This window comes from Notolabrus celidotus, chromosome 4 (genome assembly GCF_009762535.1).
Source record: "Notolabrus celidotus isolate fNotCel1 chromosome 4, fNotCel1.pri, whole genome shotgun sequence".
Taxonomy (NCBI): Eukaryota; Metazoa; Chordata; class Actinopteri; order Labriformes; family Labridae; genus Notolabrus; species Notolabrus celidotus.
This window is the reverse complement of record NC_048275.1, coordinates 156,329-181,888: the sequence shown is the minus strand read 5'-3', so window position 1 is coordinate 181,888 and position 25,560 is coordinate 156,329. Positions and strand designations below refer to the sequence as shown.

Sequence of the window (25,560 nt, the reverse complement as noted above, 5' to 3'; positions counted from 1 at the left end):
GTGTGTGTGTGTGTGTGTGTGTGTGTGTGTGTGTGTGTGTGTGTGTGTGTGTGTGTGTGTGTGTGTGTGTGTGTGTGTGTGTGTGCGCGCGCCCCCCCTTCAGGCTTTGTCTGTGCAGATGCTGATGGGCGCGTGTTGGGGAATGTCTTTCATTGAGATGATGGATGGGGGGGACACATGGTGACCAGCACACAGAGCGCCCGTCTCATGCCCCTCCTCCTCTTCCTCCTCTTTTTGTTTTTCTTGGCGGGTCAGACCTTCCACCCTCTCAGTCTAATCCCATTAAAGCCCCCTCAGAAAGGCATTAGGGAGGAAAGCTGTGACAGTGTAATCTGGAAAGGCGTGCTGCTTACACTCTCCTTTTCTGTCTTTCCCCCTCTTCCTAGGAAGAAGGGATGATGTTTGTTTTCTGCAGAAAGAGATCCTCCTCCTCCTCTGTGACCTCTGATCATCCTGCAGAGTTTAGATGTGTTAGTGAAAGTTTACATCTCTTTGCCGGGAGTTCTCTAAAGTCACATGAAGAGCAACATGCTGTTTAGCATTAGCTCTGTGTTAGCAGTTTACACACACCAAGTCACACTTCTGAACCAGGTCTGGACTCTTACAGTTGGGTTGATGACTTAGCAGACACAGTTAAGGAGGGTGACTCTTCCTCCCTCTCTGGTGAAGCCATCATGTTTACCTAGGGTGAGAGGGTGCCAGCAGAGAGCCCACAGCTTCTTCTCCTGTGTCTGGAGGGCTGTGGTCGAGGACAGAGCTCTGCTGCCGTACATTCAGCCGGTCAGGCTCCAGAGGACTAGACTACATGTCAGTGTGCTGTTGGCAGAAACAGACATGTAGTCTAGTTGTAGTGGAGCCACTGGGTTGCTGTAGATCTGCTGCATGCTCTGTTATGGGTATAAACAACCCGGCATGGTTTGACTGTGCACTGGTTTCCTCGGAGTCCTTGTGGTCTGACTGAAATACATTCATGATGCCACAGCAGAGCTTTGCTTACTGTTAACACAGCTTCAGGGAGCTGTGCTGATTGTAAAGATTAGTGCTGCACAATATATCTACCATTCACTGCCATCACGATATCAACATGCACTATAAACATATTCATAAAGACAGCTTGAACTGTGATACACTGTGCTCCACGTGCCACGCATTCACCCTCTGCATGACCATGTGTTTGGCCAATCAGATGGAGTCTTACTGCCCTATAAGCCCGCCCCCTACGCCTCACATGCACGAGCGCCCCCGCTCACGTGCACGAGCGCCCCCGCTCACGTGCACGAGCGCCCCCGCTCACGTGCACGAGCGCCCCCGCTCACGTGCACGAGCGCCCCCGCTCACGCGCACGAGCACCCCCACTCATGTGCACGAGCGCCCCCGCTCACACGCACGAGCGCCCCCGCTCACACGCACGAGCGCCCCCGCTCACATGCACGATCGTCCTGCTCACATGCACGAGGGTCCCCGCTCACACGCACGAGCGTCCCCGCTCACGTGCACGAGCACCCCGCTCACGTGCACGATCTTCCCCGCTCACAGGCACGAGCGTCCTGCTCACATGCACGAGCGTCCCCGCTCACATGCACGAGCGTCCCCGCTCACATGCACGATCGTCCTGCTCACATGCACGATCGTCCTGCTCACACGCACGAGCGCCCCCGCTCACGCGCACGAGCGCCCCCGCTCACGTGCACGAGCACCCCCACTCATGTGCACGAGCACCCCCGCTCACACGCACGAGCGCCCCCGCTCACACGCACGAGCGCCCCCGCTCACGTGCACGAGCGCCCCCGCTCACGTGCACGAGCACCCCGCTCACGTGCACGAGCGCCCCCGCTCACGTGCACGAGCACCCCCACTCATGTGCACGAGCGCCCCCGCTCACACGCACGAGCGCCCCCGCTCACATGCACGATCGTCCTGCTCACATGCACGAGGGTCCCCGCTCACACGCACGAGCGCCCCCGCTCACGTGCACGAGCGCCCCCGCTCACGTGCACGAGCACCCCCACTCATGTGCACGAGCGCCCCCGCTCACACGCACGAGCGCCCCCGCTCACATGCACGATCGTCCTGCTCACATGCACGAGCGCCCCCGCTCACATGCACGATCGTCCTGCTCACATGCACGATCGTCCTGCTCACATGCACGAGGGTCCCCGCTCACACGCACGAGCGCCCCCGCTCACGTGCACGAGCGCCCCCGCTCACGTGCACGAGCACCCCCACTCATGTGCACGAGCGCCCCCGCTCACATGCACGATCGTCCTGCTCACATGCACGAGGGTCCCCGCTCACACGCACGAGCGCACCCCCTCACACCCCCTCACATGCACGAGCGCCCCCGCTCACATGCACGAGCGCCGCTGATTAATGATGGTGACTGATTCCAAACCGGTCCTCAGCACATGGTTTGTGTTTTCACTAACTCATGTCTCACTCAGCAGTAAGAAAACACCGACACATTCTCATTGTGAAAGTTAAAAACACAAACAAACATGACGCTCTGCAGGAGGCGGGCAGAACGGCAGGACAGGATCTGATTGGTTTGATGATTTGGCTCCTGATGGCAGGGATTGGTTGGTGTTTTCCCAGGTTTACTCCGGCTGTAGATAGCAGCTGTGTTTACCTCTTCTTTAAGAACACATTATGTATTGATTACCATCAGGACATAAAGATCATTTTAACCAGGAGAACAAAAAGTGGATCTGAATCTGAACACCAACCCCAGCTTTAAAGGACACACACAGCTTCATGAGGCTGTCTTTATGACACTGCGCTCTAATTGCTCCCAGCTGATAGTGTGACGCGGGGCACAGTGTGCAGGGTTTCAACCAAGCGCTCCATTCATTGGTCCTGGTACTGACGGTGTTTAGAGGCTTGGTGCTTCACTGCAGTCTGAGCTGTTTTGCTGCTGTGGTTAAACTTCCAGTCGCTCTCCTTGAGTTCTGTTGTTGTTCAGAATCAGGACCGACTGATTGCACGGGTACAAAATGAGTCAAAGAAACCTGAGCTCCATCTGAAGTGTGTTTGCTGCAGGAGGTGACGACTGCATTGAAGGAAGGAATGTTAAAGATCAAACTTGATTCATTGCACTTTGATTTTTTTATTTGTTTTTAACTCTTCAAAGTGTTCTCAGGATTGTGAATGACTCATGTTTTTCAATCAGACCCTGCAGCTCTCCACAGAGATCCCTGATCCTTCCTGTGCTTACACTCTGCTCTCTCTGTTTCCACATCATGACATGATGACAGGCAGACCAAGCCAGGGGAAGATGCATCCCAACAGAACTCTGTGGTGGATGAATCCTGGGACTCTCCCAGTGAAGAAGAAGAAGCCCTGTATGGCACCTCGCCTCCGTATACCTCCCGCCAGATGAAACGCATGTCTGCTAAACATCACCGGAGCAGCGGGGCGAGGGGGGCGGGAAGGTCTCCTAACAAAGGTACAGTTACCCAGAAAGACCTGCATTAGACCCTGTACAGAAACATGTGACCACCTGGTAGTGACTGAGCCGGGTTCTTTTCTGTGTTGATTTCAGCGGACGTGAGCCAAACTGTGCCAAAGGAGAACCCCAGACCGGCGGAGCCCCCTGAGGAGCACAGCTACAAGCAGGGCAAGAAGCAGAGGGCGGCACAGCGCACCACGGAGAGAGACCACAAGAAGACCTTCGAAGGCTCCTTCATGCTGGATCCGCTCTCAAAGTCCGGTCCTTTCAGCGCCCTCAGCATGGATCCCAGGAAACACTACCTGAGCTTAGGCTGCAGCAGCGGCAAGCAGCCGGTCTCTATGCCCTTTATAGTCCGGACTCACCGCCAGACCTCCAGGACAGACTGTCCTGCTGACCGCCTCAAGTTCTTTGAGACTCTGCGGCTGCTGCTCAAGCTCACGTCTATGTCCTCCAAGAGGAAGGAGAAGGAGCAGCGAGGCCTGGAGAACATGGCCTTCATGGGTCACAACAAAGAGGTCATCTGGTTGGAGCTGCAGGCGTGGCATGCACGGCGCTCCACCAGCGACCAGGACCTTTTTCTTTTCACTGCCCGCCAGGCCATCCCTGACATCATCAACGAGGTGCTGCACTTTAAGGTGGACTATGCCAGCCTGAGGGGGGCCAAGTATTTAGGGTCACAGATATTTGAGGTGGACTATCAGGACGCTCCAGGTCTCAGCCGCGGGGAGGAAAGGGGGGCTGTCGTAGCGGAAACCAACCACTGTGGAGTCGATCCCTGGGGATTCAGCGCCTTCTCTTCCCCGGGGATGAACGCGGCTGAGCCTCTGGGCTCGAGCGCTGACTGCAGGGAGCACCTCCAGCGCCAGCGGCTGGCGTTCGAGCAGGTGAAGCGTGTGATGGTGTTACTGGAGTATGTGGAAGCCTTGTACCCGTCTTTGCAGGCCCTGCAGAAGGACTACGAGAAGTACGCAGCACGGGACTTTCAGGGCCGGTTGCAGGCGCTCTGTCTGTGGCTCAACATCACGCAGGACCTCAATCAGAAGCTGCGTGTCATGGCCACCGTGCTGGGCCTCCATGATCTCTCCCGCATTGGATGGCCTATCTTTGAGATCCCTTCCCCACGCTGCTCTCGTGGAAATGAAGAAGAGGAGAACGAGGAAGAGGAGGAGAATGACTCTACGGCCACTTTTACGGCTGAAAGCGACACAGAGGACAGGGAGGTGGAGGAGGAGGAGGAGGAGGGAGAACTAGGACACGTAGCAGACGGAGACTTGTCTCCATCCCTCACGCCTAAATTTGCTCTGTTGCTGTCAGAGGATGACTTCCTCCCCGCTGCCTCTGCAGGAAGTGCAGAAGTATCCGTGGAGGAGGGAGTGTTCTGTCCCACGGCCATCTATAGACCGTTTGTAGACAAAGCTCTGAAACAGATGGGACTCCGTAAACTGATCCTCCGACTGCACAAGCTGATGGACCGGTCTCTGCAGAGATCCAGAGCAGCACTGCTCCGCAACACGCCGGCCCTGGAGGTGAGAGCGGTTCCTCTTTAACTTTAGGGTTATCATAAGAGACCTGAAACACATTCACTAGTGTTATCTGAACCCTCACATCAATAACACCATGACTTATCCTGCTGATGCAAAACCATGGGTTATAAGGGACGTCCAACACACACGCACACACACACACGCACACGCACGCACGCACACACACACACACACACACACACACACACACGCTGAGCAAACATTAGTGTTTTAATGAAACACTGAGACTTTGAAGAATGCGGAGCTGAGGCTATAAACAACAGGGGATGTGTTACCACTCAGAAAGGCTATTAAAGATAAAAGACTTCTTCCATTTGCTCAGTTTTTATATGTTTTATTATTAACCTAACTTTGTGCCATCATCAGTAAGTCCTGACCGTTCTCTGGAGCTCTCTCTCCGGGCTGCAGACATCTGCCTGAAAATGCTCAATGAACGGGAATGCTACGTGAATTATTGAATGTGCCTCTGAGGTCCGGAGGCTGTGCTCAAGAGCTGAGGAAGAGATGCAGGCTTATTAACTGAGGCCTGCTCGATGCTATGAGATCCAAAGAGATCGTCACAGCAGCACAGCTACGATGGACCAAGCAGAGAATAACCCTGTTTGAAATACTTTAATATGGCAGTAAAATAAGATGTTGAAATTCATGACGTTTCACCATCTCTGGCTTGTAGTTTGCAGATTTCCCAGACCCCATGCTCTACAGTGATTACCTGCCGGAGCTGTCCCGCCACCTGTCCTGCAGCGGCCCGGCTCATCCAGAGCTCGGGGCGGACATGGTTTCCTGGGAGGATATGCTGGACATGGACCTCCCATCTTTCCAGCCGGCGTTCCTCGTGTTGTGCAGAGTCCTCCTCGACGTCATTCACGAATGCCTTAAATTACGACTTGAACAGAGGCCGGCTGGAGAGCCTTCCCTGCTCAGCATCAAACAGGCGAGCCGTCACTCTCTTACTGAAGCATCTCTTCCTGCTGTCTGTCAGGGGAGACATCCTGACCTCTGTGTTCTTGTGTTTGTCTCTGCAGTTGGTGCGTGAGTGTAAGGAGGTCCTGAAAGGCGGTCTCCTGATGAAGCAGTATTATCAGTTCATGCTTCGAGGTGTGGTGACTGACGCTCAGGGTTTGCAGACGAACTCTAATATCGATGAGTTTGAAGAGGACCTTCATAAGATGCTGATGGTAAGCTGAGTTGTAAAATAACTTTCTGCATTATTGAAATGAAAGTGATGCATTAAACATCCTGTTGTTGTCTCACATCTGTCCTCTTAGGTCTACTTCGACTACATGCACAGTTGGATCCAGATGTTGCAGCAGCTGCCTCAGGCCTCTCACAGCTTAAAGAACCTGTTGGAGGAGGAGTGGAACTTCACTAAGGTCATCACTCCGTATATCCGAGGAGGGGAGGCGCAGTCTGGGAAGCTTTTCTGGTCAGTGGACGACGTGTAAACGGTTGTTTAGGTTCAGCTTGGTGTTTTTGGAGAAGCTGTCTAACGTTATCATGCAGACACTGAGCCGTGAACGGTGCAACACTAAATAAGAGAAGTCCAGTCTGATGAGTCTCATCCTGATCAGTCAGGAGCTGAACTGACTCATGTTTCAACACTTCACTTTGTATTCAGGAGGGTTTTTATGAGTTTAAGTAACAAAATGATCTCTTCAGAATCACGTCTGCACACAGCAGGAAGCAGAATCTAATGCCTGGTCCACATGGGCCCCTTCCTATCAGTACTCATAGTCTGGATGGTCCTGGGAACTTAACGACCGCTCCTCTTTGCAGTGACATCGCCGGGATGCTGCTTAAATCCACGGGAGAGTTCCTCGAAGCCGGCCTGCAAAGAAGTGGAAATGAATTCTGGGAGAGTGCAGACGACAGCACTGCCTCAGATGAGATCAGGTAAGAGGGGAACTTCTTTAAAGTTGTATTTTAAAGTCCACCTTCTCTTTGTGTTGACCGGGGATGTTTTGATTCTGCAGACGGTCGGTTATTGAGACGAGTCGGTCCCTTAAAGAACTGTTCCATGAAGCCAGAGAGCGAGCATCCAAAGCTCTGGGCTTTGCCAAAATGCTTCGCAAGGTGAGAGACCGCAGAGAAGAATATTCACTTCCTGAAACAGAAAGCCACAGCAGTGACTTTGCTGTTTTTATCTGTGACTCGGTTTCCTCTCGACACCAAACTGGGGCTGAGTGTTCTGACATAGATTCTTTGTGCATCACTCTCTGCAGGATTTAGAAGTCGCTGCAGATTTTAGCATCACCAACGGGGTGACTTCTCTTCTGGAGGCCCTGAAGAAGAGAAACCATGTCAAGGTGGGTTTGTTGTCTGATATTCTGCATGTTTTAAACCTTCCCCTCTCTTCTCCTAAACACATTCATGTTCCTGTTTCCACTCCTGCTCTAATCTTCAGGTTCAGATCCCCGGCCTGGAGGAGCTGCAGATGTTTGTCCCCTGTGGTCTGATGGATCAGCGACCTCTCATCCTGCAGCTTCTGAATGCTGCTGCAGGAAAAGACTGCTCCAAAGAGCCGGACGAGATGGTCGAGGACGAGGCCTACTTGCTCATGAGTAAACACGGAGCCGGGGACTCCACCACCGAGTCCGAGTGGGCTCAGTGGGACGGAGACCTGCTCAAACTGGTCCCCCAGATGGAAACTGTGGACACTCTGGGAGCCATGAAGGCATGCTCTATTCTTTATTTTACTCTGTGTGTGAGGGTGTTGAGTTTACAAGCCTCTGACGGGTCCCCATGTGCTTTCAGGTGGAGAACATGCTTCTGATCGTGATGCACTCGGCTCACCTGGTGGCTCAGAGGAAGTCCTTCCAGCAGTCGATGGAGGACGTGCTCGCTCTGAGCCGGGAGCAAACATCGAGTCAGCCACTCATCGCCAGCGCGCTGGAAGAGCTGAAGGTACGTGACCACACACTCTGGTTTGTGACCAGTTAAAGAAGTGTTGATGTGCTGTTGATCTCTTGTTGTTGATCTCTTGTTGTTGATCTCTTGTTGTTGTTGTAAAAACAGGTGCAAGCTGGTGTCCTACTTTCACCTTGTTCTCTGCAGCTGCTTTCACTTACTCTGAATTTCTGCTCGAATGATAACTTTGAAAAAAGAGATCAGACCAGATGGAACTTTCAGATCTAACTCAGACCGTAACCCTAACTCAGACCGTAACCCTAACTCAGACCCACAGGACCTTGTCTCTCACATGAAGCTTCTTCTTCTCACACAGACAGCTGTGTGATGTCTTTCTTTGAAGCCAGGCTGTAACTCTGGTTTGTGTCTCTCTCTCCTCTGTCACAGGATGAGGCGCTACAGCTATGCATTAAGATCGGCACTGCCATCGACCGGGTGGAGTACATGTTCACCACAGAGTTTGAGGCGGAGGTGGAGGAGTCCGAGTCGGCCACTCTGCATCAGTACTACAGGGAGGCCATGATTCAGGGCTACAACTTTGCCTTTGAGGTGACAGTGAAACACCTGCTTTACATGCTGCATATCTGACATACACTGTGTGGATAGAAGTTCACGGACACACCTGTTATTATTGAGATCAGGTGTTTCAGTCAGACCTCTTATCTCCAGTGAAGGGCGATCTTAATGCTTCAGCATACCAAGACGTGTTGGACGATGCTACGCTTCCTTCCTTGTGTCCACAGTTTGGGGAAAGCCCTTTTTATTCCATCATGACGTGTCCCAGTGCACAAAGCATGCAGCGAGCCCTGACCTCTTCCCATCCAGCATCTTTAGGATGAACTGGAACAGAGATTGTGCGTCAGGCCTTCTCCTCCAACATCAGCACCTGACTTCAGAAACGCTCTGCAGAATGAATAAACCCCCAACTAAGGATGTCAACAATGAATCAACTATCCATTAATGGATTGTTAAGAACTTACTCAAACACATTTAAATATTTCACTTCCTCTCAGAGTTTGTTACACACATTGTCTTAGATTAAATACTAAAGATATCACTCCAGAAGGATGGGTTTGTTTTAGATTAAATAATAAAGATATCACTCCAGAAGGATGGGTTTGTTTTAGATTAAATAATAAAGATATCACTCCAGAAGGATGGGTTTGTTTTAGATTAAATACTAAAGATATCACTCCAGAAGGATGGGTTTGTTTTAGATTAAATAATAAAGATATCACTCCAGAAGGATGGGTTTGTCTTAGATTAAATAATAAAGATATCACTCCAGAAGGATGGGTTTGTTTTAGATTAAATAATAAAGATATCACTCCAGAAGGATGGGTTTGTTTTAGATTAAATACTAAAGATATCACTCCAGAAGGATGGGTTTGTTTTAGATTAAATACTAAAGATATCACTCCAGAAGGATGGGTTTGTTTTAGATTAAATACTAAAGATATCACTCCAGAAGGATGGGTTTGTTTTAGATTAAATACTAAAGATATCACTCCAGAAGGATGGGTTTGTCTTAGATTAAATAATAAAGATATCACTCCAGAAGGATGGGTTTGTTTTAGATTAAATACTAAAGATATCACTCCAGAAGGATGGGTTTGTCTTAGATTAAATAATAAAGATATCACTCCAGAAGGATGGGTTTGTTTTAGATTAAATACTAAAGATATCACTTCAGAAGGATTGAATCACATGAAGGGATTATTAATCCTGAATATATTCCTGTTATTATCCACAGTATCACAAAGAGGTGGTGCGCCTGATGTCAGGAGAGTTCAGGCAGAGGATCGGAGAACGTTACATCACCTTTGCCCGTAAATGGATGACCTATGTCCTCACCAAGTGTGAGAGCGGGAGAGGAACCAAGCCCAGGTAAGGACCTGGACCTGCCCCCCTGTTCTTCTTCTTCTACTCTCTTATCGAGAGCAGAGTTAAAGCCAGGCTTGCTGGTTGCATTATCTTCAGTAACCGAACAGTCCCACTACTCGAGCGATTGATGTTTGATTGGAGAAAAGGTCTGCATGCAGTTTTTGGACTCTGCACCCTAACAGCTTTGATCCTTAGACGGATTAAAGCTTCTCTTGAATCTCTCACAGCTCTGATTAATCAGAGTTAGGCAGACTTAGTTAATGTGATGATACATTTAGCCAGGCTCTTTAATTCATCCTTTATTTTTAATTAACTGTAAAATGAGATGTATTCATCTTCTGTAAGAGCTGCAGCATTTAACCACTTCACCTTTATCCTTCTGTATCAAGAGCTTCTTTCTGTGAGCCGTAATGAGCCACCATGACAACACGGCGCCTGATAACAGCCTGCAGGTTATATCATTGAGTGCATCTTAAAACAGCAACATGACACCTTAAAGAGAGAGTTAGTTTGAAATGATGAAGAAACATAAAGGTGCTGTTAGCATGTCCGTGAGTCAGTCGTCAGATTTGAGATTTTAAACCTGCAGAGGAGATCACGAGGAGCTGCTCCTCTTCAGAGATGAAGATGCTGAAATCGATGCCTGACACAGAAGTTCATCACTAATATTAAATGTCTACTTCCTGAAGTTCAACTTCTCAAAAGAGGAAAGCAGACCCTCATCTTTTAATCATGGTTAACTGAAGTTTAGATTTTCTCAGATGTTGTTGAAGAATGATGCTGATGCAGTTTGACATGAAGGTGTTATTTAAAACCTCTCTCTTTCTTAGTGGTTTCATTAATCCTTCATCTATCAGTTATTTTAATGAACAGTAAAGGAGGAGAGGATCGAATAGAAAGCTTAGCCCCCTCTGATGATCTTCCCCGTTCCTCCCTCAGGTGGGCGACTCAGGGTTTTGATTTCCTTCAGGCCATCGAACCTGCCTTCATATCAGCGTTACCAGAGGAAGACTTCCTGGTAAGGATTCCCCTCGTTCTTCTTCTGCATGTTTGCTTGGATTATGATGTGGTCATTGTCTTGAAAGTTTGTCTCTTTCTGCAGAATTTGCAAGCTTTGATGAATGAATGTATTGGACATGTGATTGGAAAACCTCACAGCCCGGTCACCGGCCTCTACGTCGGTAAGATCTTCCTGTTTGATTTGAACTGTCTGGATTTATGTCCCTGTGTGTGTTCAGAAGATCCCTAAACAAAGCAGCTGAGTAACTGTGGAGTAACTGTGGAGTAACTGTGGAGTAACTGAGTAACTGTGGAGTAACTGTGGAGTGACTGTGGAGTAACTGTGGAGTAACTGTGGAGTGACTGTGGAGTAACTGTGGAGTAACTGTGGAGTGACTGTGGAGTAACTGTGGAGTAACTGAGTAACTGTGGAGTGACTGTGGAGTAACTGTGGAGTAACTGTGGAGTAACTGTGGAGTAACTGTGGAGTAACTGTGGAGTGACTGTGGAGTAACTGTGGAGTAACTGTGGAGTAACTGAGTAACTGTGGAGTGACTGTGGAGTAACTGTGGAGTAACTGTGGAGTAACTGTGGAGTAACTGTGGAGTGACTGTGGAGTAACTGTGGAGTAACTGTGGAGTAACTGTGAAGTAACTGTGGAGTAACTGAGTAACTGTGGAGTAACTGTGGAGTGACTGTGGAGTAACTGAGTAACTGTGGAGTAACTGTGGAGTGACTATGAACTGAGTAACTGTGGAGTAACTGTGGAGTGACTGTGGAGTGACTGTGGAGTGACTGTGGAGTAACTGAGTAACTGAGTAACTGTGGAGTAACTGTAGAGTAACTGTGGAGTAACTGAGTAACTGAGTAACTGTGGAGTAACTGAGTAACTGTGGAGTAACTGTGGAGTGACTGTGGAGTGACTGTGGAGTAACTGTGGAGTGACTGTGGAGTAACTGTGGAGTGACTGAGTGACTGTGGAGTGACTGTGGAGTGACTGTGGAGTAACTGTGGAGTGACTGTGGAGTAACTGTGGAGTGACTGTGGAGTAACTGTGGAGTGACTGTGGAGTAACTGTGGAGTGACTGTGGAGTGACTGTGGAGTGACTGTGGAGTAACTGTGGAGTGACTGTGGAGTGACTGAGTAACTGTGGAGTAACTGTGGAGTGACTGTGGAGTAACTGTGGAGTAACTGTGGAGTGACTATGAACTGAGTAACTGTGGAGTAACTGTGGAGTGACTGTGGAGTGACTGTGGAGTGACTGTGGAGTAACTGAGTAACTGAGTAACTGTGGAGTAACTGTAGAGTAACTGTGGAGTGACTGTGGAGTGACTGTGGAGTGACTGTGGAGTAACTGTGGAGTGACTGTGGAGTAACTGTGGAGTGACTGTGGAGTAACTGTGGAGTGACTGTGGAGTGACTGAGTAACTGTGGAGTAACTGTGGAGTGACTGTGGAGTAACTGTGGAGTAACTGTGGAGTGACTATGAACTGAGTAACTGTGGAGTAACTGTGGAGTGACTGTGGAGTGACTGTGGAGTGACTGTGGAGTAACTGAGTAACTGAGTAACTGTGGAGTAACTGTAGAGTAACTGTGGAGTGACTGTGGAGTGACTGTGGAGTGACTGTGGAGTAACTGTGGAGTGACTGTGGAGTAACTGTGGAGTGACTGTGGAGTAACTGTGGAGTGACTGTGGAGTGACTGAGTAACTGTGGAGTAACTGTGGAGTGACTGTGGAGTAACTGTGGAGTAACTGTGGAATAGCTGTGGAGTGACTGTGGAGTAACTGTGGAGTAACTGTGGAATAGCTGTGGAGCTGTGGATGTGTTGAGGTGTGGATGTGTTGAGCTGTGGATGTGTTGAGGTGTGGATGTGTTGAGCTGTGGATGTGTTGAGCTGTGGATGTGTTGAGCTGTGGATGTGTTGAGCTGTGGATGTGTTGAGCTGTGGATGTGTTGAACTGTGGATGTGTTGAGGTGTGGATGTGTTGAGGTGTGGATGTGTTGAGCTGTGGATGTGTTGAGCTGTGGATGTGTTGAACTGTGGATGTGTTGAGGTGTGGGTGTGTTGAGCTGTGGATGTGTTGAACTGTGGATGTGTTGAACTGTGGATGTGTTGAACTGTGGATGTGTTGAGCTGTGGATGTGTTGAGGTGTGGATGTGTTGAGCTGTGGATGTGTTGAGCTGTGGATGTGTTGAGCTGTGGATGTGTTGAGCTGTGGATGTGTTGAGCTGTGGATGTGTTGAGCTGTGGATGTGTTGAGCTGTGGATGTGTTGAACTGTGGATGTGTTGAACTGTGGATGTGTTGAGCTGTGGATGTGTTGAGCTGTGAATGTGTTGAGCTGTGGATGTGTTGAGCTGTGGATGTGTTGAGCTGTGGATGTGTTGAGCTGTGGATGTGTTGAGCTGTGGATGTGTTGAACTGTGGATGTGTTGAGGTGTGGATGTGTTGAGCTGTGGATGTGTTGAGCTGTGGATGTGTTGAGGTGTGGATGTGTTGAGGTGTGGATGTGTTGAGCTGTGGATGTGTTGAGCTGTGGATGTGTTGAACTGTGGATGTGTTGAACTGTGGATGTGTTGAGCTGTGGATGTGTTGAGGTGTGGATGTGTTGAGCTGTGGATGTGTTGAGCTGTGGATGTGTTGAACTGTGGATGTGTTGAGGTGTGGATGTGTTGAGGTGTGGATGTGTTGAGGTGTGGATGTGTTGAACTGTGGATGTGTTGAACTGTGGATGTGTTGAGGTGTGGATGTGTTGAACTGTGGATGTGTTGAGCTGTGGATGTGTTGAGCTGTGGATGTGTTGAGCTGTGGATGTGTTGAGCTGTGGATGTGTTGAGGTGTGGATGTGTTGAGCTGTGGATGTGTTGAGCTGTGGATGTGTTGAGCTGTGGATGTGTTGAGCTGTGGATGTGTTGAACTGTGGATGTGTTGAGGTGTGGATGTGTTGAGGTGTGGATGTGTTGAGCTGTGGATGTGTTGAGCTGTGGATGTGTTGAACTGTGGATGTGTTGAGGTGTGGGTGTGTTGAGCTGTGGATGTGTTGAACTGTGGATGTGTTGAACTGTGGATGTGTTGAACTGTGGATGTGTTGAGCTGTGGATGTGTTGAGGTGTGGATGTGTTGAGCTGTGGATGTGTTGAGGTGTGGATGTGTTGAGCTGTGGATGTGTTGAGCTGTGGATGTGTTGAGCTGTGGATGTGTTGAGCTGTGGATGTGTTGAGCTGTGGATGTGTTGAGCTGTGGATGTGTTGAGCTGTGGATGTGTTGAACTGTGGATGTGTTGAACTGTGGATGTGTTGAGCTGTGGATGTGTTGAGCTGTGAATGTGTTGAGCTGTGGATGTGTTGAGCTGTGGATGTGTTGAGCTGTGGATGTGTTGAGCTGTGGATGTGTTGAGCTGTGGATGTGTTGAACTGTGGATGTGTTGAGCTGTGGATGTGTTGAGCTGTGGATGTGTTGAGCTGTGGATGTGTTGAGGTGTGGATGTGTTGAACTGTGGATGTGTTGAGCTGTGGATGTGTTGAACTGTGGATGTGTTGAGGTGTGGATGTGTTGAACTGTGGATGTGTTGAGGTGTGGATGTGTTGAGCTGTGGATGTGTTGAACTGTGGATGTGTTGAACTGTGGATGTGTTGAACTGTGGATGTGTTGAGCTGTGGATGTGTTGAACTGTGGATGTGTTGAGGTGTGGATGTGTTGAGCTGTGGATGTGTTGAGCTGTGGATGTGTTGAACTGTGGATGTGTTGAACTGTGGATGTGTTGAGCTGTGGATGTGTTGAGGTGTGGATGTGTTGAGCTGTGGATGTGTTGAGCTGTGGATGTGTTGAACTGTGGATGTGTTGAGGTGTGGATGTGTTGAGGTGTGGATGTGTTGAACTGTGGATGTGTTGAGGTGTGGATGTGTTGAACTGTGGATGTGTTGAGCTGTGGATGTGTTGAGCTGTGGATGTGTTGAGCTGTGGATGTGTTGAGCTGTGGATGTGTTGAGGTGTGGATGTGTTGAACTGTGGATGTGTTGAGCTGTGGATGTGTTGAGGTGTGGATGTGTTGAACTGTGGATGTGTTGAGGTGTGGATGTGTTGAGGTGTGGATGTGTTGAGCTGTGGATGTGTTGAGCTGTGGATGTGTTGAGCTGTGGATGTGTTGAGGTGTGGATGTGTTGAGGTGTGGATGTGTTGAGCTGTGGATGTGTTGAGCTGTGGATGTGTTGAGGTGTGGATGTGTTGAACTGTGGATGTGTTGAGGTGTGGATGTGTTGAACTGTGGATGTGTTGAACTGTGGATGTGTTGAGCTGTGGATGTGTTGAGGTGTGGATGTGTTGAGGTGTGGATGTGTTGAGGTGTGGATGTGTTGAGCTGTGGATGTGTTGAGCTGTGAATGTGTTGAACTGTGGATGTGTTGAGCTGTGGATGTGTTGAACTGTGGATGTGTTGAACTGTGGATGTGTTGAGCTGTGGATGTGTTGAGCTGTGAATGTGTTGAGCTGTGGATGTGTTGAGCTGTGGATGTGTTGAGCTGTGGATGTGTTGAGCTGTGGATGTGTTGAGGTGTGGATGTGTTGAACTGTGGATGTGTTGAGGTGTGGATGTGTTGAACTGTGGATGTGTTGAGGTGTGGATGTGTTGAACTGTGGATGTGTTGAGGTGTGGATGAACTGTGGGTGTGTTGAGGTGTGGATGTGTTGAGGTGTGGATTTGTTGAGCTGTGGATGTGTTGAGGTGTGGATGTGTTGAGGTGTGGATGTGTTGAGCTGTGGATGTGTTGAGCTGTGGATGTGTTGAGGTGTGGATGTGTTGAACTGTGGATGTGTTGAGGTGTGGATGTGTTGAACTGTGGATGTGTTGAACTGTGGATGTGTTGAGGTGTGTATGTGTTGAGCTGTGGATGTGTTGAGGTGTGGATGTGTTGAACTGTGGATGTGTTGAGGTGTGGATGTGTTGAACTGTGGATGTGTTGAGGTGTGGATGAACTGTGGATGTGTTGAGGTGTGGATGTGTTGAGGTGTGGATTTGTTGAGCTGTGGATGTGTTGAGGTGTGGATGTGTTGAGGTGTGGATGTGTTGAGCTGTGGATGTGTTGAGCTGTGGATGTGTTGAGCTGTGGATGTGTTGAACTGTGGATGTGTTGAGGTGTGGATGTGTTGAGGTGTGGATGTGTTGAGCTGTGGATGTGTTGAGCTGTGGATGTGTTGAGCTGTGGATGTGTTGAGCTGTGGATGTGTTGAGCTGTGGATGTGTTGAACTGTGGATGTGTTGAGGTGTGGATGTGTTGAACTGTGGATGTGTTGAGCTGTGGATGTGTTGAGCTGTGGATGTGTTGAGGCGTGGATGTGTTGAGGTGTGGATGTGTTGAGCTGTGGATGTGTTGAGCTGTGGATGTGTTGAGCTGTGGATGTGTTGAGCTGTGGATGTGTTGAGCTGTGGATGTGTTGAGGTGTGGATGTGTTGAGCTGTGGATGTGTTGAGCTGTGGATGTGTTGAGCTGTGGATGTGTTGAGCTGTGGATGTGTTGAGCTGTGGATGTGTTGAGCTGTGGATGTGTTGAGCTGTGGATCATCTTCTAAAACTCAAAGACTTAATAATGTTCAAGGCAAAGTCAAACTAACTTCCACACACTGGACCAAAGTTCTTTTAAATGCAGGAGAGTGGATATGATTTGAAGCTGGGAGCTTTATTTGAGAAAAGAAAGGCTGGGTTTAAATAAGCATCATGCTTCTGCCTCGTCCTTTCAGCCATCACTAGATGCTCTCCTGGTTCTTTATTGAACGTGTCTCTACTGTATAAAACATGACTGAATAAAACACTACTGATACTACACAGAGAACTCAGCATATCTCACATCCACACAAACAACAAAGAAAGCAATAAATGAATTAAATAATATATAAAAATAAATAGAATAAATGAATAAAAAGAAGTGAAGCAGTTCTTGTCAGTAGTGTGAGTTGGGGAGTGTTTAAGGTGATATCTCTCAGTCTAGTATTCTTTAATGTGTTTATCTCAGAGGTCCTTCATCCCCAGGTTCCTCCTTCAGGCGTTCATTCTCACTGATTCTTAATGTAACCCCTGAAATCTGCACTCACCACTCCTTACATGTGGAAAAGTCTCTTTACTTTGACACATTTTAAAAATCTTTTTTATTATTACAACATGTCACCTAACAACGTATGTCCCTCTCAGTGGATGGGACCTTCAGTTTGTGGTTTCATTATTTGATTTAAGAGTTAATAAAGTTGAATCGTCCTCTCTGAAGTGACGAACTTCTGATGATGGCATTTTGACTTTAATTTCAGTAAAGAAGTTGAGTTGCAGTTCTCTTATTTATTCCAGTCTTATCCTTGAGTCTCTGCCCCTCTACTTATATAAGAGTGTGTGTGAAGCTGCTGGATTAATATCATCAGAATGAGTGTTGAACAGAGATGTATGCTGCACTTTTACATCCTTTGGAGCAGTGTAAGGTCAACTTAAAGTTATTTTTATCTACATCTTTTTAAACATTTGTGGTTGTCTTAACTTAATCAAGCATGTGTGTTTTTTCTCCTCAGCTCCCAGGAATAGTCCTCGTCCTGTAAAGGTCCCTCGCTGCCACAGTGACCCTCCAAACCCCAACCTGTTCATCCCTAACGCTGAAGGTTTCAGGTGTGTGATGGTAGTTTAAAGAAAGGTGTAGACTCTGTCCTGCATGGCTCATTGTGCCTCCTTTCCTCTTCCTTTAATGCCATCTGTTGTTTTTGCTGTGTAGTTGTTGAGCTTGTGTGTGTGTGTGTGTGTGTGTGTGTGTGTGTGTGTGTGTGTGTGTGTGTGTGTGTGTGTGTGTGTGTGTGTGTGTGTGTGTGTGTGTGTGTGTGTGTGTGTGTGTGTGTGTGTGTCAGTGGTCATGATTTTTCCTTAATTTGTACACAATCTGAGTGAGTGAGCGAGTGTGTGCGTTTGTCCCTCAACCAGCCACTGAGCCACTCCCTTGAGCGTCTCTGTTCACATCCCGTCCGCCGTGTCCCCTCCCACGGCCGAGCTCCTCAGTTTGTTTTTTTTAACCACACAGCTCCCGAAGTCTCCCCTGCGACCTCCGGAACCAGCTTTTCCCCAACGGCCCTCGCCCCGTCCCTCAGGGCCCGGGGGAACAACACAGCCACACCAAAGCAGCCAGCAGCAGCCCCAGTGACGTCAGGTAGCTCTGCCCCTGAGTCGCCCGTTAGACTCCACATGAGAACCAGAGGATTCATGAGAGTGAAGAAGAGAACGCTTTGCATCAGAGTCTGTCATTAGCTTACAGAATGATGTATTTATGCATCCGTTCACAGCATGGCCATTCAGATGTGCCTGTTTTAACTAAAGTAGACCTGCTCCAGATTAAATAAAGTCTAAGAAGATGCAGCTTCATGATAACATGGAGGCCACACAGACTGAGTGACTGGACTCAAGTCAGACCTCAGTGGACCTACAGTTCTTGATGTTTCTTTAAGAAGCTCTGCAGAATGTCTCCAGGAATGAAGCGTCCTGACAGAGTCTGGTTACAGGTGGAGGAAGGAGACTGGTTGTTGTGCATGGTGTGAAAAGAAACACGACCTCATTGAAAGAGTGGGTGATGATGATGATTCGCTCATTAGTGCTTTTAACATTAGTCCTGCTGTGATGCTGGTGATTCACCTCGGTCAGGGTTTGGGCTTCTTGTGTGTGCTTCTAGAAGATGAACTGCAGACCTAACCTTCGAGTGTGTGTGAGCTGTGTAATGACGCTGATGCATGCTGAACTTTTAACAGCTTTCAAAAGGCAGACTCCATCTCAGTTCAATCTTTGCTTCTCTTTAGAGTCAGATGTTTCTGTCAGGTTCGATGTCATCCTGAAATCCTAACACTGACTTTCCATCAGGACAGAGTAGAGTGGATTTAATAATCTAACTTCAAGTCTGCAAACATGTTCCTCCAAAGCACCAGCATGAAGATTCTGATCCTCCTGCAGGTCATAAAGATGCTTTTAAGAAGCAGTGCTCTGTTTTATAATTTCCACATTAAATCAGATGTAAAGGAAACACTTAGTGCGTGGAGTTTATCACCGCACACATAATCATATTTAGATCATAAAGATGAAGTGCAGTCTTAGCAGGGGGGACCTTTGCTTCGTATTAATTTGTCTGTAACCAGATAAATTCATCAGACTGAGACGATCTATTAGGATCAGTAGTTTTTAGATGAAGCAGAGTGTTGCATCACTTTCCTCCATGTCCTTGCAGGGGATCCAGTTTCCACGAGAACGACCGCCTGTCTACAGTCGCTGCAGAGTTGAATTTCAAATCTCTGAGTCGCCACTCCAGCCCCACGGAGGACAGAGAAGGTGAGGGCGCTGTAGATCTGAGTGCTTTGTTCCAGTTTGTGCATCTTAATCTGCTTCTTTAACTGAATATCACTCTTATGGTTCCTTTCCTTAGAACCCTCCTATCCTAAAGGAGACGCTAACAGCACTGCCCGTCGAAGCTGGGAGCTCCGCACGTTCATCAGCCAGTCCAAGGGTGAGAGTAAGAACAGAGGCAGCGTGATGGTTTGAGGTTTACCAGGTTCTCAAGTCAAATTAATGTTTCTGCAGGACACTCAACTTTATGTCTGACACTTCTTAAAATTAGATATAACAATATAATCAACTATATAACTCTACTTCCTGACTCCTCTAGTTCAAGAACTCCTGCACAATAATCCTGTTCATTAATGAAGGAGAGGTGACAGGTGACCTGATGATGTACCTGCAGCAGAAACATTTACCCCATCATAATACCAGTAATAATAATAATAATGATACCATTTATAATAAGGCAATAAATAGACATAAAGTCCTTTTTTAAAAGGAAAAATCTATATATCTTCACTAATATGCACAGGTTAAACATGTAGAGAATTCACCTCAACCATTTCCTGCATGTCCCCCCCTCTCTCTGCTCCCCTCCTGTCGTTCTGCAGCTGTCCTATCCCATAAAGGCCAAAATGCCCAAAATATATATATATATATAATAAAAATAATTTCAAATACAATTTCAAATATTAATACTTAAAAAACAAACAAAAAAAACAAACAGAAAAATCCAACATTGATTTAAGTCAAGATTTAAAAGAACACCACATAAACTCAGCTTTATTAATATAACACTCTTCATATGTACAAGCAGCCCAAAGTGCTCCAAAACAACAGAAATGGTAAAATGACAAAAGACAACCATAGATAAAATACTTTAGAAAATAGAATAAAATTAAAACAATAACATTAATAAAATAATTAAGGGTCGAAAGCAAAATTTGATATCAGTTAAAACACTAAAGGTCCATTTAAAACGTGTCTTTTAAAGATTGATTTTAAAGAAGACTCTGAGCAGCCCTCATCTTTTCAGGTCTGTCTAGAGACCCTCTATCACCTTGATTTATATTTAGTAGAAGGAAGGTTCAGATTTAATTTCCTCACACAAACATACAATCAGAGTTTAATTTTTGGGATATTTTGACATGATGGGACAGCAGAGGAGAGGAAGTGATGTTTGGATGAGGAGCGTTTGGGATGACATGCAGCAAAGGGCCAAGGCTGGAGGAGTGGCCTGTGGCTGGAGGAGGGGCCTGTGGCTGGAGGAGGGGCCTGTGGCTGGAGGAGGGGCCTGTGGCTGGAGGAGGGGTCTGTGGCTGGAGAAGGGGCCTGTGGCTGGAGAAGGGGCCTGTGGCTGGAGGAGGGGCCTGTGGCTGGAGGAGGGGTTTGTGGCTGGAGGAGGGGCCTGTGGCTGGAGGAGGGGCCTGTGGCTGGAGGAGGGGCCTGTGGCTGGAGAAGGGGCCTGTGGCTGGAGAAGGGGCCTGTGGCTGATGCATCCAGAGCTGTAACCTCTTACCTGCTGAGCTGTTCTGGCGTCCCAGACATGTTCCTATAATCATTCCTGTTTCTTCCATCTCAGACACAGCTGCACGACAAAACCCCATGGAGGCCGTCCGCCGCTCCATCCGTAAGTTTGAGGATAAACGCTACGCTGTGATGAAGCAGCGCAACATCATCGGCCAAGTGTGTCACACGCCCAAATCCTACGACAACGTCATGCATGTCGGACTCAGGAAGGTGACTTTCAAGTGGCAGAGAGGAAACAAGATAGGTAAGGCTGCTGTCTGATGCTTCTGTTATCATGTGGATTGTTTAAAGCACACGCAGGCGGTGATGTCATGTTTGCATGTCAACAGGTGAGGGTCAGTACGGGAAGGTGTACACCTGCATCAACGTGGACACTGGAGAGCTGATGGCCATGAAGGAGGTAACCAGTCTGATGAGACAGTTTTAAATAATGAGACATGCTGAGGATGAGAGGATGGTAACACCTTCTTTTCTTTGTTTTAATCCAGATCCGATTCCAGCCCAACGATCACAAAACCATCAAAGAGACGGCGGACGAGCTGAAGATCTTCGAAGGCATCAAACACCCGAACCTGGTGCGATACTTCGGAGTGGAGCTCCATCGGGTAAGAGACACACGTTCACACACACTGACATCACGAGGACTTTAAATGTGTTCATGTCACAGCTGCAGGTTGAAATGGATTTTCAGGGGACTCTAAAGTTCAGGTGTCACAGTTTGGGTTTAAATCTCCTTTCATACATCTGTAGGAGGAGATGTACATCTTCATGGAGTACTGTGATGAGGGAACTCTGGAGGAGGTTTCCAGACTGGGACTGCAGGAACACGTCATCAGACTCTACAGCAAACAGATCACTACAGCCATCAACGTGCTGCACGAACACGGCATCGTGCACCGGGACATCAAGGGTCAGTCTCACCTGCTCTCTTAGATATTCTTTCATTCTTTATTAAAGTGTAGAAGCATCTTTCTGAACATCTTTTATTTTCCTCTGTTCTCTTCACCAGGAGCAAACATCTTCCTGACGTCCTCTGGACTCATTAAGCTCGGAGACTTCGGCTGTTCGGTCAAGTTAAGGAACAACACTCACACTATGCCAGGGGAGGTGAACAGCACCCTGGGGACTGCAGGTAACCTGTTACATCCTTTATTTATTTTTCCTCCACCAGGGGTCACTGTGGCTTCATAAAGATCTGTTCCATGTCTTCTCTCCCTCTGAACATCTCTCTAGCTCTCTCTCTGTCACATGTTTATCTCTCAAGGCTGCATTCATGCTACAAATACCACAGTGTGATGATTCTGCAGCTGCTTACTAACGTGTGTTTCTCTTCTAATCAGCGTACATGGCTCCTGAAGTCATCACCAGAGCGAAGGGGGAAGGTCATGGACGAGCAGCGGACATCTGGAGCTTGGGCTGCGTTCTCATCGAGATGGTGACAGGAAAAGTAAGAGATGGAGAAGAGTTTCTCTCTCCCAGAATGCATCATGCTTTTTATGCAGAGATCCTCACGAGGTCTTTAAAAGTGACCCGACATGTTGAGGGCAACATTTTCTCTTGTTTTTTTTTTCTCAAGATTTGTTTTTTATTGGCAAAACGCAAGCTTTACAATATAGGTCCAGTATTTCAAACATATTTTCATAGTCACATGAAAGCATATATATACATAATAATAATAATAATAATAATAATAATAATAATATATACATAAATGAAATAATAACTATATACATACTGCACATACATACATACATACATACATACATACATACATACATACATACATACATACATACATACATACATACATACATACATACATACATACATACATACATACATATAAATAAATAAATATAAAAGATAATAATGTTAAATAAAATAATTGTATACATGTACTTCTAATGAGTAAGCAGGTAAGTAGCTGAATAGAGCAATGAATATAAACATGATAATCAAAATAAGAGAAATAATAGTTAGTTATAAGATAAGAAAAAAAAAATAATAATAATTAAATAAATAAAAAAATTTAGATTCAAAGTAGTAATTAAAGAATCGTGAAGAGAAAATAAAATGGAATAGAAACAAATACTTAACACACATATCTAGCTTGAGTTTGAATTATCTAATGAATGCGTCAACTGCAATCATGTAAAGAAAATAAATAAAATAAAATGCTGCTTTAACACCCCCTCCCCCCACCCATTACCCACCCTCTACCCTTGTATGGCTCTTTCAATTGTTTACTTTTTGTGTTTGCACCTACGTTCATCCAAACATACTTCAGCTGGTGGTCTTTATGTTGGTCCAGGAAGAGCTGCACTTTTGCTAGCTTGTCCCAGAGATGGCAAAATATTAAGGAAGGGATCCCAAATTTTATTAAAGGTTTCAGGTTTTTTTCTTATGTTATACAGTATCTTTTCAGGCATGCAGTAAGACATTAATTCATTTATCCAATGCCTTGGTGATGGTGAGTCTTCGGATTTCCAGTTCGTTAAGATGCATTTTTTTGCTGCAGTGCTGGCAAGTAAAATAAAATATTTCTTGTTATGACTTCTATTAATAGAGCTCATATCTCCTATTATCCACAGTTTGGGGTCCTGTTCTATCTGGTATCCTATTACCTTTGAAGTTATAGCAATGATATATTTCCAAAATGAGTCTATAATTGGACAGTTCCAAAACATGTGAAGAAGATCACCCTCTGTTGTTTTACACCTTTGACACAAAGCGGATATCTTGCTATCAATCTTATGTAATCTATGGGGGGTAAAGTATGTTCTGTGGAGTATATTGAATTGAATTTGCCTTTGTTTTGTGGAGAACATTTTCTCTTCTGCAAGAAGTCAGTGACTGTGTTTCCGGGATGGATGATAGAAATCCTGGGAAGCTACAAAGCTTTCCAAAAGGGAATTGTTGGCTGCATTGCTGTCTTTAACTTCCTCCAGTTTCTGAACCCTTCAGAAGTAAACTGTGTTTGTCTTCCCTCTCTCTGAACCTGCAGAGACCCTGGCATGAGTATGAGCACAACTTCCAGATCATGTACAAAGTGGGCATGGGCCACAAACCCCCCATCCCAGAGAAGCTGAGCACAGAGGGGAAAGATTACCTTGGTCACTGTCTGGAGAGCGAACCCAAACGCCGCTGGACAGCGAGCATGCTGCTGGACCATCCGTTCGTCAAGGTGAGACACGGCCGGGACTTTAATTTCACATCAGAGCTGTCCTGCTTTCTTTGACTCAAGAGAGTGTCAGGTGTCAGGGCTGCTTTCAACATCTCCATCTTCTGTCTGCAAAGTGATTTCCCCCTCTGGGACAATAAAGTTATACTCGACAGGAAACACTTCAAATTAATCCTGACACCAGGTTCACTTCCTGAACCTTCCACATGATAACTTTAATAACAGTCAAAAGAAAGAGCATAATATTAAGTTTAGTTTTTAGATATCAACTCTAAATGTGTGAAAGTTTCAAACTGTGAGGGAAACATGTGTCGGAGTAATCCCAGGAGGAGACCGGGATTATCTCTGTCCAAACTGTTCCGGGTCAGATTCAGGGTCAAAAACACACGGCGGCCATATTTCATACTTTGTCTCATTAAATAAAGAAACACTGGTAAACTCAATGATGATGATATTTATAGCATGGCAACAGTGAAGGAGGCTTCTAGAAAGCTGGCCAATCAGAAGATAGAAGAGGTGGCCTTAAAGAGACAGTACCCTAAAATGAAGGTTGATAAAGACACCGGCCTGAGAGGAATCAGGAGGATTTTTAAAACAATGATTCATGTAAAGCTACTTCAGAGGTACCAAATAAAGCTGGAATATTAGAATAATACATCTTTTTAACTTGAGTTCTTTATAAATAAACTTTGTAAGCTTTTACATTTTCACTCACACCTCATATTTTAGAGCTACAAAGAGTAGAGGATGAAAAGTGTATGGATAAACATGACAAATGGAGCAGAGGGGAGATATCAGGCACAGGAAAACAATATAAATCACATTATACTCTCACTCTTTAATTCTGTAAATGTTTCCCTATGCTCTTCCCCTCGTCTGTCTCAGGTGTGTACGGATGAAGAGTGAACGGACGCTCCTCTGCAGCTTCCAAGTTTACAAAGAAAGCACTACTGTACGCTGTCGGCATCAGAGAACAGAACTGTGGACGCTGAGGAGACCAAGTGACGGCTGAAGGCACATGGAGTTAAACTGAGGAACTAATATCAATACAGAGGACGACTGGACCTATGGAGTGTGGGGATGTTGTGTCTTTATGTACCCGTGTATGGGGGAGGAGGAGGGAGGAGGGAGGGAGGGGCTGTACATACTGTAAGAATAGGAGTGGCTTTAATTCTTGTATAAACAATATTGTAAAGTTAAAGTAACTATTGCCACATTAGTTGTTCTCACTGGTGAAGAGAGCTCTGAGAAGGCATTGAGGAATACTTTTTTAATAAGTGGGAGGGGGAGGGAGGGAGGGAGAGAGATGGGGAGGGAGAGAGAGAGGGAGGGAGGGAGGGAGAGAGATGGGGAGGGAGGGAGAGAGGGAGGGAGGGAGGGAGGGAGAGAGGGAGGGAGGGAGAGAGAGAGGGAGGGAGGGAGGGAGAGAGAGAGGGAGGGAGAGAGAGAGGGAGGGAGGGAGGGAGGGAGAGAGGGAGGGAGAGAGAGAGAGGGGGAGAGGGATGGATCAGAATCTATGGCACTTTTAAACTGTTTACCCGAGGGGTAGTTGGGTGGAGGAGGGGGTCTTGTTTCAGTCCCTGTGAGGCGTGAGAAGGCGCGGCGGTGAGCCTCAGCAGGAAAGAGATGCTGGTTTATGAAATGAACACCATCCAAATATTCAAATTAATTTATCTCTTGTCGTTTTGGCGTGCGTGGGCACTAGGAAGGATTTTTTTTATGTGT

The 25,560-nt window shown here is 46.9% G+C and overlaps 1 protein-coding gene across 4 annotated transcripts in view; it reads left to right on the top strand.

The window, feature by feature from the left end:
• map3k4 (mitogen-activated protein kinase kinase kinase 4) overlaps positions 1–24,912 on the top strand; it is a 34,245-nt gene extending 9,333 nt beyond the window's left edge. For 2 of the 4 annotated variants that reach the window (XM_034681982.1, XM_034681984.1), the window contains exons 2-27: positions 3,252–3,442; positions 3,539–4,974; positions 5,666–5,926; positions 6,018–6,170; positions 6,261–6,418; positions 6,769–6,885; positions 6,966–7,065; positions 7,215–7,298; positions 7,397–7,666; positions 7,747–7,896; positions 8,287–8,448; positions 9,653–9,786; positions 10,723–10,801; positions 10,886–10,964; positions 17,333–17,426; positions 17,830–17,955; positions 19,018–19,118; positions 19,213–19,293; positions 20,707–20,898; positions 20,984–21,054; positions 21,143–21,259; positions 21,405–21,564; positions 21,664–21,786; positions 21,995–22,101; positions 23,659–23,838; positions 24,721–24,912. In XM_034681982.1, the coding sequence (XP_034537873.1) occupies positions 3,252–3,442; positions 3,539–4,974; positions 5,666–5,926; positions 6,018–6,170; positions 6,261–6,418; positions 6,769–6,885; positions 6,966–7,065; positions 7,215–7,298; positions 7,397–7,666; positions 7,747–7,896; positions 8,287–8,448; positions 9,653–9,786; positions 10,723–10,801; positions 10,886–10,964; positions 17,333–17,426; positions 17,830–17,955; positions 19,018–19,118; positions 19,213–19,293; positions 20,707–20,898; positions 20,984–21,054; positions 21,143–21,259; positions 21,405–21,564; positions 21,664–21,786; positions 21,995–22,101; positions 23,659–23,838; positions 24,721–24,741 (4,747 nt within the window). In that variant the 3' untranslated portion in view covers positions 24,742–24,912. The remainder of the gene's footprint in view (positions 1–3,251; positions 3,443–3,538; positions 4,975–5,665; positions 5,927–6,017; positions 6,171–6,260; positions 6,419–6,768; positions 6,886–6,965; positions 7,066–7,214; positions 7,299–7,396; positions 7,667–7,746; positions 7,897–8,286; positions 8,449–9,652; positions 9,787–10,722; positions 10,802–10,885; positions 10,965–17,332; positions 17,427–17,829; positions 17,956–19,017; positions 19,119–19,212; positions 19,294–20,706; positions 20,899–20,983; positions 21,055–21,142; positions 21,260–21,404; positions 21,565–21,663; positions 21,787–21,994; positions 22,102–23,658; positions 23,839–24,720) is intronic. The other 2 variants (XM_034681983.1, XM_034681985.1) reach the window with 1 other exon arrangement.
• Positions 24,913–25,560: the final 648 nt, after the last annotated feature.